At 35.5% G+C, this 16,549-nt stretch overlaps 1 protein-coding gene across 1 annotated transcript; it reads left to right on the forward strand.

Annotated features, from left to right (window-relative positions):
• The first annotated feature begins 9,320 nt into the window (after window positions 1–9,320).
• LOC119983830 (BTB/POZ domain-containing protein POB1-like) lies at window positions 9,321–15,846 on the forward strand. The gene is made up of 6 exons (XM_038827560.1): window positions 9,321–9,676; window positions 11,809–11,934; window positions 12,220–12,341; window positions 12,416–12,479; window positions 13,974–14,253; window positions 14,630–15,846. The coding sequence occupies exons 1-6, from the start codon at window positions 9,436–9,438 to the stop codon at window positions 15,462–15,464; spliced, it is 1,668 nt and encodes a 555-aa protein (XP_038683488.1). The 5' UTR covers window positions 9,321–9,435; the 3' UTR covers window positions 15,465–15,846.
• Window positions 15,847–16,549: the final 703 nt, after the last annotated feature.

Here is a 16,549-nt window from a genome sequence, read left to right on the forward strand (position 1 = left end):
AATGCATCTCCCTTCCAAGATCTTGAAGAATGGTAAATTGGATCAGCACCCTTAGTACTGAAATAGTTTCTTGTACTAAGGGTGATAATAATGGTAGGAAGGGCAGGTCTAGGTATGGCCTTAAAACATCCACGGAGTTGCCCAATGTGCTGAAGTGCATCTGGAGTCTTGAAGAGCAAAATGCATCCAATACATCACTGTTGAAACCTCTAAAAATGGTATTGGATCGTTCAAAGATACAAATTCAGAAGTTGCTGAAAGAGAAGCAGACTGATAGGATAGAAATTAATGACTTGGTGAAATAGGTTACAGAGGATAAAGTTCTTAGGAAGAATAAAGAGCAAGATCAAATCAAAGCTGCTATTCAGTCAGTGAGATGTAAAGTAATGGAGGAAAAGAAATTGAGAAAGCATTCAGAAAGCCTGCAACGGAAGATACTTTAGCTCGAGAACTATCGAAAATTAAATCTTCTATTTCTAATACTTTGAAAGAACTTGGAAGAGAAAAGAAAGCCCGGATTTTATTGGAGAACTTTGTGTGATGAATTTTCCAGGAGCATTAGGGATTATGAATATGAGTTGCGTTCGTTAAAGAACAAGGGTGGGACAGATTGTGTTGACAGCCCTGATCAACTGATTCTCCATAAATGAAAAGTCTATTTTAAGGTGATTCATATTCTAACACCACTCCAACCACATGCCTCATTCAACATCGCATTAAATCATATACATAGTATGATTACTGAATAAGGAAATGCTTTTGGTGCTGCCACATCAGCTCCTTAAATAGCTCTATGATTGCCACGTGGAATTATGATAAAGATTAAATTAAAACAAAAAAATTTCAAGTTATGCACTTATACACAAATAATGTCTATTTATTATTGTTTTAAATAAAATTAAATGAGATCAAACTACAGTTAGGGGTTGGCTGCCGTTCACACTCTTCTATTCCTCTATTTATTTCTTTACGTTTCTTCTTCTCTCTTCCTCTCTCATGCTTTAGTGGTACTCCACACTTAATGGCTTGCATTCCCTTTGTGTCTGAAACCGTTGCATCCATTTATATCCCCAGTTGCTGAGCAAATTGCTAGAGAGGGAGTCTATGTTCACGGTAAAGCCATGGATAGAAGAACCATACGATCTGACTGAAGGTGAGTAATTTAGGTTTGATTCCAATGAGGGTTCATGAATTCTTTTATTGATTGATCACGTTATGTTCATTGTATTTATTTGTGTATTTGTAGATTTCATAAGTATATTTTACTATGATTATATTGACTGTTCAAAATTATGTCATCCTTGGTTTACGATTTTCGGCTATTTGGTTTATGCTTCCGTCCTATTATTCCTGCTATTTGGGTGTGTTTTTTTTTCAAAGCTTTATACCATGAACGCTTGTAGGTTAGTGCAGGTTAGGATGAAGAGAGAAGGTAATATGAATGGTCTGCCTCTTGCTATATTGTTGCAGTTTATTGTCGTGGACTTGGCAACTTTGCTCTGTTGTGAGTGAATTTTGATACTTCTTTCTTTTATTGTTATGTTTCTTCGTTCTTAGAAATCTGCTCCAATTTGTGTGTTTTATATTTTTTAATCAGTTGTGCTTCAAATTTAGGGCGTTGTATTGGTGCCTTATTGAGAGTTATGATTATATATGTTAGGTTAATTATATATTTATAATATGGGTTGTTTCTTTCAAAATTGAGGGTGAGGAATGCTCTAATACTAAATTTAATTTTCAGAAAGAAATTTGTTATTTCATGTACTTGACGGTAGTTTGTCATGGTAAGAACTCTGTTGCTAAGGCAGTGAACGATCAAGTGTTAGTGTAAGATTATTGCTTTTCAGTTTGAGATACCATAATTCTTTATATATGTGGTTTTCCCCTGTATAAAGTGGCATATGTGAAGAATAAAGAGCATAATTGAAGATTGGTTCAACCGATTATTGCATTCTATATATGATAATTATTGTTCTAATCTCTCTTTTCCTTTTGTCATGTTAGAAGGTCTAAGATTTAGCTTAGTGTTGAATATTAGGCTTAAATCATAGTTAGAAAATTTATGTTGTACCTACCTTAGACCTACCTAGCATGATAGAATGGACACAAATATTCAATGAGGCTCTCTTGGTTGTGACAAGTAGTAACCAATTAATATTCAATTAGTATATGTGTGTCCTTGTGGTTTTTTCCTTAATGGGTAACCAAAATTCGAATTGCTAATGGAGTATTTGGTGTAGTAAACGTCATTATGCATATAACTTTCCAAGCCATTTCAATTCAGTTTTTTTTTTCAATCCCAGTTGTGGTGTGTAACACTTTGTGATGTGACATCTTTTTAATACACTGAAACCTGTGTTTTCGATTATGAGAATGAGACTAAAGGTGGAAGCGATCTTTAGTCAATTATGGACATAATGACCTCTTCAATCTTCACCTTCGGTTTATAAACAACAAAACAAAAAATGTAATATTTAATTAATTTATTATTGGATTAAAAAAACTTAAAAATTCTAAGTTATTTAGGTAAATTTAACTTAGAATTTTGAGTTATATAATGTACATGAATACAAATTGATTGATATAAACCACATAATTAAGTAAATGCCGCGTGAAACGCGGGGGAAAGACCTAGTATTTTAATATTTTTCAACATAACTACTTTTATTAGATTAATTACCTTCAACTTATTATTACAAATGCACCTAAGTTTTGGACAATATTAATAATGTCATCATTTATACATTAATTTCAAAATAAGATTAATATATATATATATAAATTCTCCTATGCGCACCTAATTTACGCACTTAAAATAAGTACCACTTTTTAAGGGTGTGGATGAGTGAAATGACAAGTGAGACCCACTGCTTTGGGTCTCACATTTTTCAAATCAATGGTGAATACATAAATTCGTAAGTTAGGTGCGCATAGGAGAATTCATAATATATATAAATTCTCCTATGCGCACCTAATTTATATATATATTTCTAACTGAATGTTTTTTATATTATTTTGAAACTATTTATTTAATAAATACACTCAAACATTGTTCACCATCACTCATTTCTTTGGGCACTCATTTCAACTACCACTCATTTTAATTACCACTCAAACGTTATCTACAACCACACATTTTAGCTACCATTCATTTCAACAACCACTCAAACATTATCAGTCACCACTCATTTCAACTACCACTCATTTTTAGTTACCTATAAAAAGCTTTTTTTGCCATATCACCTCCATTTATTTTAATATTTTATCTCAATTTCGTTCATTTCCACTCCGTTTTTCTTGTGAATTTTAATATTTCATATGGCTTGCCCGTAATCATTTGGTTAATATGTTACTCGATCCCATCAACGATGATTTTTCCTTGCTCGCAATTGTAATCGTAGAGGATGAAGAAGAATGTCTAGTTGCACACAATGGCAATGTATGTATATCAACCATATTCATGAACTGATCACTATTTTAGAAATAGTTGCTTCACAAGATCTCTGAATATGGCATGCATTTTTTGGTTTACCAGGATCTCTCAATGAACAAAATGTGCTAGATTGATCTTTTTTATTCAACGAACTTGCTGAAGGACATGCTCCTCCAATCAACTACACAATTAATGACAACAGTTATTCGATTGAATATGATCTTGTTGATGGTATATATCCATCATGGTCAATATTTGTTAAAATAATTTCAGCTCCACAAGAAATAAGAGGCAATTCTTTGCTAATGCTCAAGAATTGACTCATAAGGATGTTGATCAAGCATTTAGGGTACTTCAATAACATTTTGCTATTGTGCATGGATCAACACTTTATATACCTCTCCTTCTTTTTGTTGTATAAACCTAAAAAAAAGAATACATATCAGCTACACCTTGAAGGGAAAGAAGGGAAAGTTGTCTGCGCATGGATATATTTGGAAAAGAATTTCTCTTGTTTGATATTGATTGGATGGGTCAAGAGATCTATGGCCGAAAGGGATCTGGGGGCTTCGCAATTCATTTCGAATTGTAGAGTATACAATTCGAATCAAACCATCCAATGGTTTGAGAGTTGTGTCATATCACACTACATTTTTGTTTTTAAAATTTGTCTGACTTTATCTCCATCATTAGATTTGAATTGCAAACTCTAGAGAATTGTAGAGCCCTAAAATTTGTAAGGCAAACGAAGGGGATAATTAAATATTTCACTACTAATAAGAGTACATAAATATTTCATACATTCACAATTGTAATAATTTGATTGTAAGACAATCAAAAACCTACAAAGATCGACAAGATTGACAGGGTAGATAAAGTGTTCCAGTGTAAAATATTTCATACATTCACCATCGTAAATTGGCTTCATTATGCTTCTAGTGTAAATTTGTTGCACGACACTCACCCAAACATCTATTTTTGATAAACAGATAAAGTGTTCAGAGAATCTACCCAAAAACAAGACAAGAGTCGGACATAACACAAAATTCCAAGAACAAGTTTCTCACAAAATTTCCAATAACAAAGCACAAAAAATGAATAATAATAACCTCAAACTCTATCTCTATCTATCCCATCTTTGGTAAATCTTCCATGTCCTTCGTGGTTTCTATCTCATGGCCTGGAAAGCAAATCCCAGCCTTTTTCAATTTTGTAATATAAACAAAACCTGATTGAGCTCTAATATAATTATAATAAAAGAAAAACAAACTCTAAACCTGATTGATCTCTGATTTGGGGTGTCAATATGGTGGTTGGAGCTCAAAATAGACATCAAAAAAGAAGAATCGAAGAGGAAGAGAATCGAAAGTATTTGGCTCGCTATATCGAAGGGAAGAGAAGATGCATTTTACAAAGAACCCGATTGGGTCTATCGGGTTATAAGTATGGATTTCATCTACAATCGTTGGAGAGATCCAATGATTGTAGAAGAAGTGTACAAACTAGGTCCACATAGGAGAAAAACACTATATATATATGTGTAGAAGTGTGTGTGTGTGTGTATATATATATATATATATATATATATATATATATATATATATGAGAAATTCTCTTATAAGGTTATAAAATAAGTTCCTAAAATGATGTCCTAATTTTTAGAATTCACTTTTAGGGTCCAAATTTTTTAAAAAAAAATTAGCAAAAATATATTTATATTTTGATCAGTCTTAAAAACCGAACGATATATATTTTGTTCGAAACAAAAATCAAATACAACATGAAAAGTGTAGGAAATGTCTTTGTTTTAATCCAACGATCCAGAATTATCATGCACTTTGCGTGTTGAATTTGATTTTTGTTTCAAACAAAATATATGATTGGGTTCATAAAACTAATCAAAATACAAATATATTTTTTATAAATTTTAACAAAAATGTTTTAAAATTTAGAACCTCATAAGAGAATTCATATATATATATATATAGTACTATATGTTAAAAAGTGGGGGGAGGGGGGCTACAGCCTAGTGTAGTGCCCCTCCCCCCACCGCTATTTATATATATATATTGGATGGTGATTGTAGCATGATCATGTTCATATTGTTTCTCTCTATCCCTTTGCATCACTTTTGAGTTGATTGTTATTCTGTATACTAGTTCTACCCTTTCATCTCTCATTTATGATTATTGTTGTGGTTGGCTCACTCGAGTATCCGCCTCATGGATAATTGGGTTCTTATCGGGTAATATATCGCTAATGGGCTATTTAGCTCATCCTCTTTTATGTCTCTCTTTTAGGTGAGTATGCAGATAGCGACTAGCATCCTGAGGCGTGATAAATATGCCATGGATACCAGTTTGTGGTTTGTGGGTGGTATTTGTTAGGTTTCAATCATTTGAAATTCCGCATGTTTTCTATCGTAGACACATATTTTTATGTCATATTTATTTCTAGTGTATTTAGGTTAGATTTTTGGAATGAAATAAATGAAATTGCAAGACTTTGCATGATTTTATATAGTTGAGGTTATTTTAGTAATTTCATAGATCCTCCTTAGGGACGGGTTGTTACAATTTGGAGCAACCGTTTGAAAGGTGTTAAATTGAAAAAGAGTACCCAAAATAGGTTTTCGGATAGCCATTGGACATGCTCTAAAAATAAAATACCCAAAATGGGTAAGAGTTCAGGGTACCGATTGGGAGGGATGAAAATGAAAAAGGATTACCTGTTGGACATGGCCTTATGACTATCAATGGGTTTTTAGAAATAGACATTCAAATTCAACTTCATTAGGAATAATAAAATCTGGCATAACTACTGGGAGAATTTATTTAATGTCAACCTTGTGTTGTAGTATGCTATATTTTTATTGATCATTTTTATATTTCGAGCTTTGTTAAGTGGGAAACTAGTTAGAACATCTTCAATACTAGTAACAAAATCAAGTAATCAAAACACACATTTGATTATTGTTACAGTACTTTGATACCTTTTTGATTACCCAACAAGTAACCAAATAAGTAATCATTTCCTAAACCCATTTAAATTAGCTCATTATAAAAAGCCGATTATAGAAAATTTATCAGTTTATTTCCAATATTTAAAATTAAATAGAAAATCATACACCTCTTTTTCTTTTTTTTGTTTGAGAAAGAAATCATACACCTCTCGTCTTCATATGGAAACCCTAAAACCCATCAAATATCTTCAATCAAATTTTCTTTTAGGGCCTATGTCACTTTGCATCTCTCTCTCATATGAGATCATATTTTGCATCCAAGAAAGAGAATAATCATTTTTTGTTTCACTGTTTATTATTTATTGTATTGGAGGTCTGATTTTGTGGTTTGGGGAGTAAAATGATACTTGTGCCATTTTGTTCTCCAACAAGAGATGCTCTTAGTCTTAGTAGTTAGTTTCACACTTTTGTGAACCCTCCTGCTTTCTATGATTTCTATTACTATGATATTTGATTATATTATATATAAGTGTTTCGGTTATAGTTTTTTTAGTACTGAGTTTTCTTTTTCCGTTGATAATTGATTACCAATGGTATGTGTTTGGTTACTTATTTCTTTGTGATAACTAGTCTTGATTTGTTTAAAAGAACAGAGAATAGAGAAAAGAAAAAGATTGTATTGACACTAATGACGCTCAAAACTATCTTCGGTTCTGAGGACGTCATCGATGGTAAGGCCGAAGTCGGGATTGTCTCGATCGCTATGAAGGTTGATTTGCACAAAGAAGCACGTAAGCTATGGGGCGGCTCTAAGGATGTGCTCGGGAGGGGGGAGGGGCTCTCTGACGCTCAAGTAAGTAAACAATCAAAAATGGAGAGTGCTTAGAGCTCTCTTCTCTCAATTTGCTATGAAGTGTACTAGAGCTTAGAATGTGCTTAGGCTCAGCCTATGCTTCGAATCTAATGTACACTTGAGGCGGGGGTCTCCTTTTATAGTGGCTAGAAGAGAGCAGTTACAGAAGATCATGAGTCTCTTCTCATCAATGCTAGGATCGTGGGTGAGTGGATCCACTATTTATTTCTTCTTTTGTAATTGATCTTTCTTATGGGCCCTTTCACATCGAGGCATGACATCTTTATTCAACTGAGCATGTGTGCTCGGTGGGGTACCAAGGGTGATCGTGGCTCTTCAATCATGCTGAAGAGCTCTCCTCCTCGCCCTACTTTGATGCTCTCAGGGACTCTTGGTCCTCTTGGGAAACTCTTGGTCTTTGGAATATTGAGCATGTGTGATCAGATGGCACACCGAGAGTGACTCTTTGGTCTTGCCGAGGAGCTCTCCTCCTCGTCTTCTTAGATGCTGTCCTAGTGTGCTCTCCCTTTGATGTTCACCCTTTGTGTCTGGTGTTAAGACACGTGGTGGGTTTTGAGGGGAGATCAGTTTGATATCATCACACACTATTCAAGAATAGCCGAAGCTCCAAATTGACAAGACAACTTGTTGCAAGTTGCAACAGCAAACCTGCCAAATTCACTTGCGGTGATAATGACTAGTTCCGTTTGTGATCAGATGCACCATCGGTCAAAATATCAAATTGTGAATTTTATTCAAAGCCCTCTTTCCTTTCTTTGGTCGCCTAATTGCCCCCTTTATAACAAGTTAATTAATTCAGCAAACCCAAATTGTGTAACTTAGCATATGCTTGTAACACCTGAATTTTTTTTTAGTATAAGGGAAGGGGATACGGAGATTCGAACTTGAGACCTCTATGAGATACCACGCACATGAATGTCATCTGAGTTACTCGTGGTTCTGAACACTTGAATTATTGTTGGGTGACGATGCACATGCCGTGAAATTCAACTTTCAAACCAAGAAGACTTGGTCTTATGCTAATAATGAATGACACATAACTTACGTTGTGAATGAATCCTTTTCAAAATTCGACTTCTTCTATTGATATCCTCCGATCTACCAAAATGTTTGAAGAGAATTCAACAATCCAAACACTCAAGAATTATACAGAAACTAAAGAACACGAGACTATCCCATTAAAAAAAAATAATAATAATGTACCTCATTTTCTATGAAAGAGTATACAATTTTATATATTTCGATCGGGAGCAATGTCATTATGGTCACGCATTGAGTTTTGACCAAACTTATCCCATCGTCAAGCGATAAATTTTTGTGCGTGTGGGACTAACAGCTCAAGTTTAAACCAATGTTTTAAATACGGATACTAGAATCATATTGGTCAGACGTTTGGTATACGATATAACCTGTTAAACCGCTAAAGAGGTAAAAAGATATATAAAGAGAGGAATTCTCCTATGAGATTCTAAAATGAAGAAGTCGTAAAATGAGGTCTTAACTTTTAGGGTTCAAAATTTGGAAAAAATATATTTGTATTCAATATGAAAAGTGCAAATAATTCTGGATTATTAGATATAAAATAAAAGGCATTTCTTACACTTTTCTCATTGCATTTGATTTTTTTTGAACAAAAAATATATTTTTGAGTTCATAAAACCGATCAAAATATAAATATTATTTTTTATAAATTTTTTAAAAATATTTTGAATCATAGAAGTTAAGACTTTATTTTAAAACATCATGTTAAGACCTCTCATAAGACAATTCATATCTATATATAAATTGTTAGGGAATGCAAGCTCACAGTAGAGTAATTGTGCTGTGTATTGTATTACTACCAGTTAGGGATAAATGACAGATGAAAAACAACAACAAATGAAGTTCCATTCATAGCCTTGACCTTCTCGATCAGTTTTCACAAATTCAAACAAAGACAACTGAGCAGAATAATTAATTAAACCTTAAACTATCCAACTAATTAAAGTATTAAGCCACTTAACAACACCCAGGGAGAAAATTCAAATACGCACAAATTTACTTGCCCCTGGCTAGTGGCGGCTCAGCTTTTTCAGTTTTTCATTTATTATTATCACCCCCAATTCTTCCTTAGGGTTTGTTTCTACTGTGTTTCTTTCTGCTCTTTCTTCTTCTTCGATTCTCTCGATGAAGGATTCCACTACGGATCTCTTCGACCCGAGAACGGAGATGGACTCCGACTTCGCCCCTGGTTCCAGTGGCGATTTTGGTTTCGCTTTTAACGACAGCAATTTTTCCGATCGACTGCTTAGGATCGAGATCATGGGCGACGCGCCCGAGAGTAGAACTGACGGCGAAGGCTGCACCAGCATAGCTGATTGGGTCAGGCACCGCAAGAGGAGAAGGGAGGATATCAGGAAGGAAAATGGTCTGTTTTTCTTTCTTTCTTTCTGTCTATTTCTATAACTTCGTCTTTTTTTTTTTAACTCTTTTTTTTTTCAGTGATTACGAGAAGAAAGTGCAAGTTCTTAATTTCATGGTGTATGTTTGGGAATGTTAAAAATTGTGCTTATTGCTTTGTGCACCGTCATCTGTTATGCTATAAAATTGAGGAAATGAAAGTGAGCTTTAACAATTTTCTTAGGATTAAATGTGCCTTATTTCCCTCCTCAGTGTTCGGCAATGGAGATATTAGTAATTTTTGTTTGATTTGTTGATTAATGAATGATATATTGACTTCAGACTACCAGTTTGCAGAAAAAATGTTCTTTCTGGGTTCTGCCCAGTTGTTGAGAAACTTGAGGAATAAACGAGAAGTAGAGAAGGGAATAAAATCTAGTTGGTGTAATGCTGTGTATTGCATATGAGCAAAATTGACGTTGATTTTTAACCGTTTTACGAGAGGCATAGAGGACATGGCGTCTTTATTGATTTATATTTTTCTTGTGGTTATTTGATATTTTTCAGTTGTTAAAAAATAAAAATCCTTATGCCCAAGGAATATTTGCGTACAGATGATCTTGATGTGTCTTTTTTTATGAAACTTAATTTAGGGACTTTGCACTAATTGATGTGGGCTGCTAATAGAATTAAAATGATGAAAGGTGACCAATATAAATATCGTCTAGTTGTCATGAGATAGATTTTGTCATTGTTGATGTGGGTTCTCTTACACGACTTTCCATTTTGATAGATCTGGTTAGTGGTCTGGAAAGCAAGTGGGGCAATGTTCTGTCTTCTTTGGCCATGGTTTATTTTCATTTGTATTATTTGAAGTATCGGATTGAGAAGACATGGCGATGTTGTCTGAAATGTTTCTCTGCGATTATCTTGCATACGAAAACTATATCTTAATGGGATGATTCTTAACATGCCACCCTCTTGCCTTTAATGATATGTGAGTTGTGAGTCTTGTGACTGCAAACTGTAGTAGCAATGTTTTTTCTCTGTTTCTTATCTTCTTGATGTTTTAGTTTAGCGCTTAATGGCACACGATGCTTATGGGTTTGAGGCTTCTGTAAGGCTGGTGACTAGGTGAAAATTGTTGATAAAATAAGCTGAGAAAATGCAGACTCTGTTCTTGGTCTGTGACCATTATTCCTTAATAAGCTTTTAGGTTTAAAATGAATTTGCAGGATGGTTGGGCTTTTGAAAGAAAGATCCATAGGTTTTTAATGAATGAAAATCAGATCTGATCTTATCAACGCATATGGATATGTTATAGTAGTCTATGACATGTTTTAGTGATTATTGATTTCCAACGATTGGTAATATTTATATATCCACTCAACATGCTACAAAACCAAGGAGAAATAGCAAAATCCCACGCCCCATCCACTCTTTTTTTTTTTTTCTAGATAACGAATAAATAGTCTGTTTTATTTCCTGATTATCGTATGATTCAGCACATGGACAAAATTAGTTAGAAAGACACTTTGCTATATCTTCTATGGGATTGGGAGTCAGTTTTAGTACAATGTGAGATAGCTTTTATTTTGGTAGTAAAAGATTAAGGGGGAGAATTGTGAAAATAATTAGAGTTGTTCCTTGCCTAAGTTCTGGCCCAGGATGTTGTGATCTGTGATCATTACGCTCATTAGGGGTGATCAGATGATTTTTCTCCTGGCATATAATTGTTAGGTTTGATTTAGGATCTCTGCCAACATAACACTAAGTGGCCAAACACAATTTGTTTGAGGTACTAAAAGATTGATGAGAATTGTGCATAGAATTACGGATGTTCTTTGTCAAGATTCCATCCCAGAATCATTGTTGTGATCTTCAATCATTAGCCTCCTTGGGGGGTGATGAGCTCCTTGGTCTGGAATCTGGATGATGATCTCATCCCATGTGTGATTTTGGATCACTGACATTTAAAATCACTTGGAAGCAGTCTAACAAGGTGATTATTGACTCCTACTAAAACCATCAACCACAAGTAATCTTGGGATCATCACAAAACATGTCCTAAATGGATACTTGCTCGTTATTTGCAATTTTACCAACATATGTGCCTTTTCTTATATCGCTGTTGATGTGTTGTACTTATGATGAATTCAGTTGTGGATCTCTCTGGAGGCCCTGAGGAACAGATTTTAAATGGGAACCAGCCTGATTTGGATGAGTGTGTGGGATCTGAAAATCAAGATGAAGAAGCAGTGGCAATGATTGAAGAGGCAGGATCAGGTATCACAACTTCTGATAAATTAAATTATAGATGAGATTTAGACCTTTCAATGTGTACAATACATATGCAAACTTCTGAAAAGCACTCATATGCACAATACATACATGAGCACACATGTAAATACGTATGTGGTCCTTATTAGTTATTCAAACTGTTTCCATAACTATGCTTTTGTCCAATTTTTAATGAGAACTTTATAGTCTTCAAGGACTTTGTAGTTTTCAACTCTTGCTAATTCTATCTGTCAACTGTACTCATTTTAAGCTTGTTTGGCTTTCTTTCAGGCGATGAAGCTGCAGATGGCAATGAGTCACCTTGGTCCATGGATTGTTCTACAGTTGTCAGAGTTAAAACATTACACATTAGCTCACCTATTTTAGCAGCAAAGAGTCCATTTTTCTACAAGGTGAAGCTTATGAATTTTCATGTGGGGTTTACAATTTTGTTTTCATTCCTCTTATATATTCACTTTTAATGCAGCTTTTCTCAAATGGGATGAGGGAGTCCGAGCAGCGGCATGTAACACTTCGAATCAATGCTTCTGGTATAGATCACCCTGTTTACTTTTTCCTCGCGTATTGGTGTTTCTAGACATTGGAAATCACTTTGCTGAATTAAGATTGTTTACTCTGATTATCAAATACTTTATGAATCCTGCTTATGAAGACACACTTGATTATTGTCTGGTATAGATAGACCAGTTTACTTTTTCCTAGCTTGCTTCGTTCCTGTACATTTTACTATGCTGAACTAAGAAAGATCAAACGCGAATTCAGAGTTGTCAAAAGCGCGCTTTAAGTGAGAAGCGAGGTGCAGCACACGGATCATGCCTCTCTTTGTAGTGCTTGGGCGCGCACTGCGCCTCAGCCGTTTCAGGAATTGGACCTGATTGTCAGGCTTTTCATCTAGCCCTAGACCCAATCTTCTTTGTTTGCTTCGTTGATCGAGCGAGGGCTCTTCGTTATTCTGCTACCTCGACTCGCCTGTGCGCTACATCTGCACTTTCACTAAGCTATCTTGTTTCATTCATGAACTGACTGGATCGCTTTCCTATATTGAATTGGCTTAGCCCTTCGATGGTAGATCAATCTAGTGATTAGCTTACCGCTTTCCCCGCACAGGTTTCTCTTCTTCCTTTTGCTCTATCGATCGAACAAGCTTCTTGCTTTTCTTGCCTCTTCGTTTGCTCTGTTGACCGAATGAGGTTCTTTGTTTGCTCCGTCGCCTCTCGCGGTGGTAATTTCTGAGCTGTTGGTGAATTCACAAGGCCAGAGGTGTTGAAATATAAGCCTTTAGCACAACCAATTTTGTATTGCTAACTCTCTCTCTGAGCTTTTGACTTCTAAAGTTTTTAATTAATTACTTTATATTATATTTTGCTCGTTTTTATCAGCTGAGGCAGTTGGAGGTAGCAAGCATGACTTGAAACACTGAGTCTGTGTTTATATTATGAAAGTCTTTATCTATCGTGTTAATTAACATTGATAACCACTACTTGTGCAGCTTGTGCTTGGTGTGTGATGCTAATTAGTGTTAAATTTGTTGGATAATTTCAACATTAACCGAAACATAATGTGTTTATTTGGTGATTTCTATAATTGAATTCAGTGGATAAAAGTCGGGATCCAAGAAGAAGACTGGTTTTAAAATTCTAGCAACTATGTGATTTTGAAGAACAAAAATATTGACCTTAGAAAATAGCCAGTAAAGTGGGGAATTAATTAAGACAGAGGGGACCTACTTGAGCTAGCTCAGCTGGATTGATGTGTACAGATATATTTGACATTTTGTTTGTGCGCTGAAATATATATATAATTTGTCATAATTATTGAATTTATTTCATAATTTATGAATTTTGGACTTCGCGCCTTTGAAGCGTGCGCTTTGAAGCTGAGCGATGCCTTTGCTCTTCAAGTGCGCTTTGTGCACTTGGTAACACTACATGATTATTGAGTGAGAGATTTTTATGGTTTAATGTATGATGATAAAGCTGAAATGTAGAAAAATGAAGTTACTCATGTTTTTGCCTGTCGAACAGAGGAAGCCGCCCTCATGGAGCTTCTGAATTTCATGTACAGCAATACATTATCTACTAATAGTGCTCCAGCTTTACTTGATGCTCTAATGGCTGCGGACAAGTTTGAGGTTGCTTCATGCATGAGGTATTGCAGCCGACTCTTGCGTGGTATGGAAATGACACCTGAATCTGCTTTGCTTTATCTAGAGCTTCCCTCTAGTGTTTTGATGGCTGAAGCTGTTCAGCCATTGACTGATGCTGCAAAGCAGTTCCTTGCGGCCCGCTACAAGGATATGAGCAAGTATGTTTCTGGACTTGTATGCTTACTGATGGTAGATTTGTCATCTTTGGTGAACTGCTTGTGAGAAAGAGGATGCTAAATCAATACTTTAGGTCCAGAAACTTTTCCTATATCCGACTGTCCTTGATATAAAACTGTAGATGCTGTTGTGTTTTTACATGATAGGGTTGTTGTATTGGAATATAATGCAACTTGAATAAGCCGTTTCATATGCCACCCTGTGGGGTAATTTAATCCACTTGTGTCAAAATGGCACTGATGATGGTTGCAGACAGAGAAAGCGCATCATTCGAAGCTAAATTTTTTGCAATGTTTGATACAAAGTTATGCCCATGCTTTTTGTGGAAGCTTATATTAGTTTGGTCCTTTTGTCCAGGTTCCAAGAGGAGGTGATGGCCTTACCTCTTGCTGGAATAGAGGCATTATTGGTGAGTGATGATCTTCAGGTTGCATCAGAAGATGCTGTCTATGACTTTGTATTGAAGTGGGCCAGGACCCAGTACCCAAATCTGGACGACCGGCGTGAAATCCTGGGCTCTCGGCTTGCACGCTTTATTCGCTTCTCTTTCATGACTTGCCGGAAGCTTAAGAAGGTTTTAACCTGTAGCGACTTTGAACATGATGTTGCAACAAATCTTGTGATTGAAGCTCTTTTTTTCAAAGCTGAGGCACCACACCGACAACGGTTACTGACAGCAGACGAGTCAGTCAGTTTGAACCATCGATTTGTCGAGCGTGCCTACAAGTATAGACCTGTTAAGGTGTTGGAATTTGAACAGCCTCGGCAGCAGTGTGTTGTGTACCTGGACTTAAAGCGGGAAGAGTGTGGAAACTTGTTTCCATCGGGGCGTGTGTATTCCCAGGCATTTCACTTGGGTGGACAAGGCTTTTTCTTATCAGCTCATTGCAACATGGATCAGCAAAGCTCCTTCCATTGTTTTGGGCTTTTTTTGGGGATGCAGGAGAAGGGAGCTGTAAGTTTTGCTGTGGACTATGAATTTGCAGCAAGGTCAAAGCCAACGGAGGAGTTTGTTAGCAAATACAAAGGCAACTACACTTTCACTGGGGGCAAGGCAGTAGGGTACCGAAACTTATTTGCCATCCCATGGACATCGTTTATGGCAGAGGACAATCTTTATTTCATAAATGGAATTCTGCATCTTAAAGCGGAGCTCACCATCAAGCACTCTGACTCCACTACCGTCCTATGAGTCTGATATCTATCTACTCCTTCAGTTCTCCCAACCCTTTTTTTCTTCTCTTGACCCTAGCGGAACAAGTGTAATAAATATACACCATGCACTAGCCTGTTCGGGAGAATTAGACATGTTACTCTTGGTCCAAGTGGAATAGTGCTTGGAATGGGCGGAAGAAAATGTAAATGCGTTTGGATACTAGAAGGGTATAAGTTTCTGAAGTACCTGTTTCCAAGATTGACTTGAGAAGTAAATGATTTGATCTTTTATATGCCTGTAGGACTCTCTTTTGATTTAGAGAGACCATTTGGCATTTGGTCTATATGAACTCTTAAAATGTTCAGTGTTTTTTGGAGAAATGAAAGCAATGAAAATATGCCAAATAGTGTTTCTTGTTTCTTTGGCAAAAAGGAAATGGTGTTGAGAGTTTAGTGTTTAGAATGGTGGTTTTTTTTTTGAGGGATAAGTCTCAAATTAGACTATTTATTTTGTAAAATGGGTTGATTGAGTTCTTTTTATTTTTTTCCCTCGATCATTCAAGCCCTCTACTTTAAAGAATGGGTTCAATGGACTTGTTTTACAAAATAGATTGATTATTTTGAAAGCTATCATTTTTTTAATGGTAAACTTGATTAGGGGTGTCTGCGGTTGATTTCAGTCGATTTTTTAATATAAATTTAACCAATTGGTCGGTCGACTTAATTCGTCATTTATTTTGTGAAATAAATCGTTACCAAAAAAGTAGTTTGTCATGTTTGGAGAAATTGTTTAGAGTTTAGGGTTTTATTTAATAGACTTTAGAATGGTGGGTTTTTTTAAAGGATAAGTTTTAAAAAGGCCTATCTACTGTGCACAATGAATCAATTGAGTCATTTTAAATTTTTAGGTCATTCAAGGGTTCGTACTTTCAAGAATGGGTTCAATCAATTCCTTTTATAAAGTATATGGGTATATTTTAAAATTTATATTTTCTTAATAATAGACTTCGGAATAGGTGATTAAATAGTAAGAGCACTTGCAATGGTGCACTTATGTTGGCTTATGGAGCATTTTTGTTGGCCTACCTTGCTTGTGGTGCATTTTTATTGGCCCAAATTTGT

The sequence above is a fragment of the Tripterygium wilfordii genome, chromosome 18 (assembly GCF_013401445.1).
Source record: "Tripterygium wilfordii isolate XIE 37 chromosome 18, ASM1340144v1, whole genome shotgun sequence".
NCBI classification, from domain to species: Eukaryota; Viridiplantae; Streptophyta; class Magnoliopsida; order Celastrales; family Celastraceae; genus Tripterygium; species Tripterygium wilfordii.

Bases quoted from the DNA above. Each gene is read 5' to 3' on its own strand.
- LOC119983830 (XM_038827560.1), top strand. From the start codon at position 9,436: ATGAAGGATTCCACTACGGATCTCTTCGACCCGAGAACGGAGATGGAC. The intron at 11,935-12,219 runs GTATCACAACTT...GCTTTCTTTCAG, and splicing joins GATTGAAGAGGCAGGATCAG to GCGATGAAGCTGCAGATGGC. The intron at 12,480-13,973 runs GTATAGATCACC...CCTGTCGAACAG, and splicing joins ACTTCGAATCAATGCTTCTG to AGGAAGCCGCCCTCATGGAG.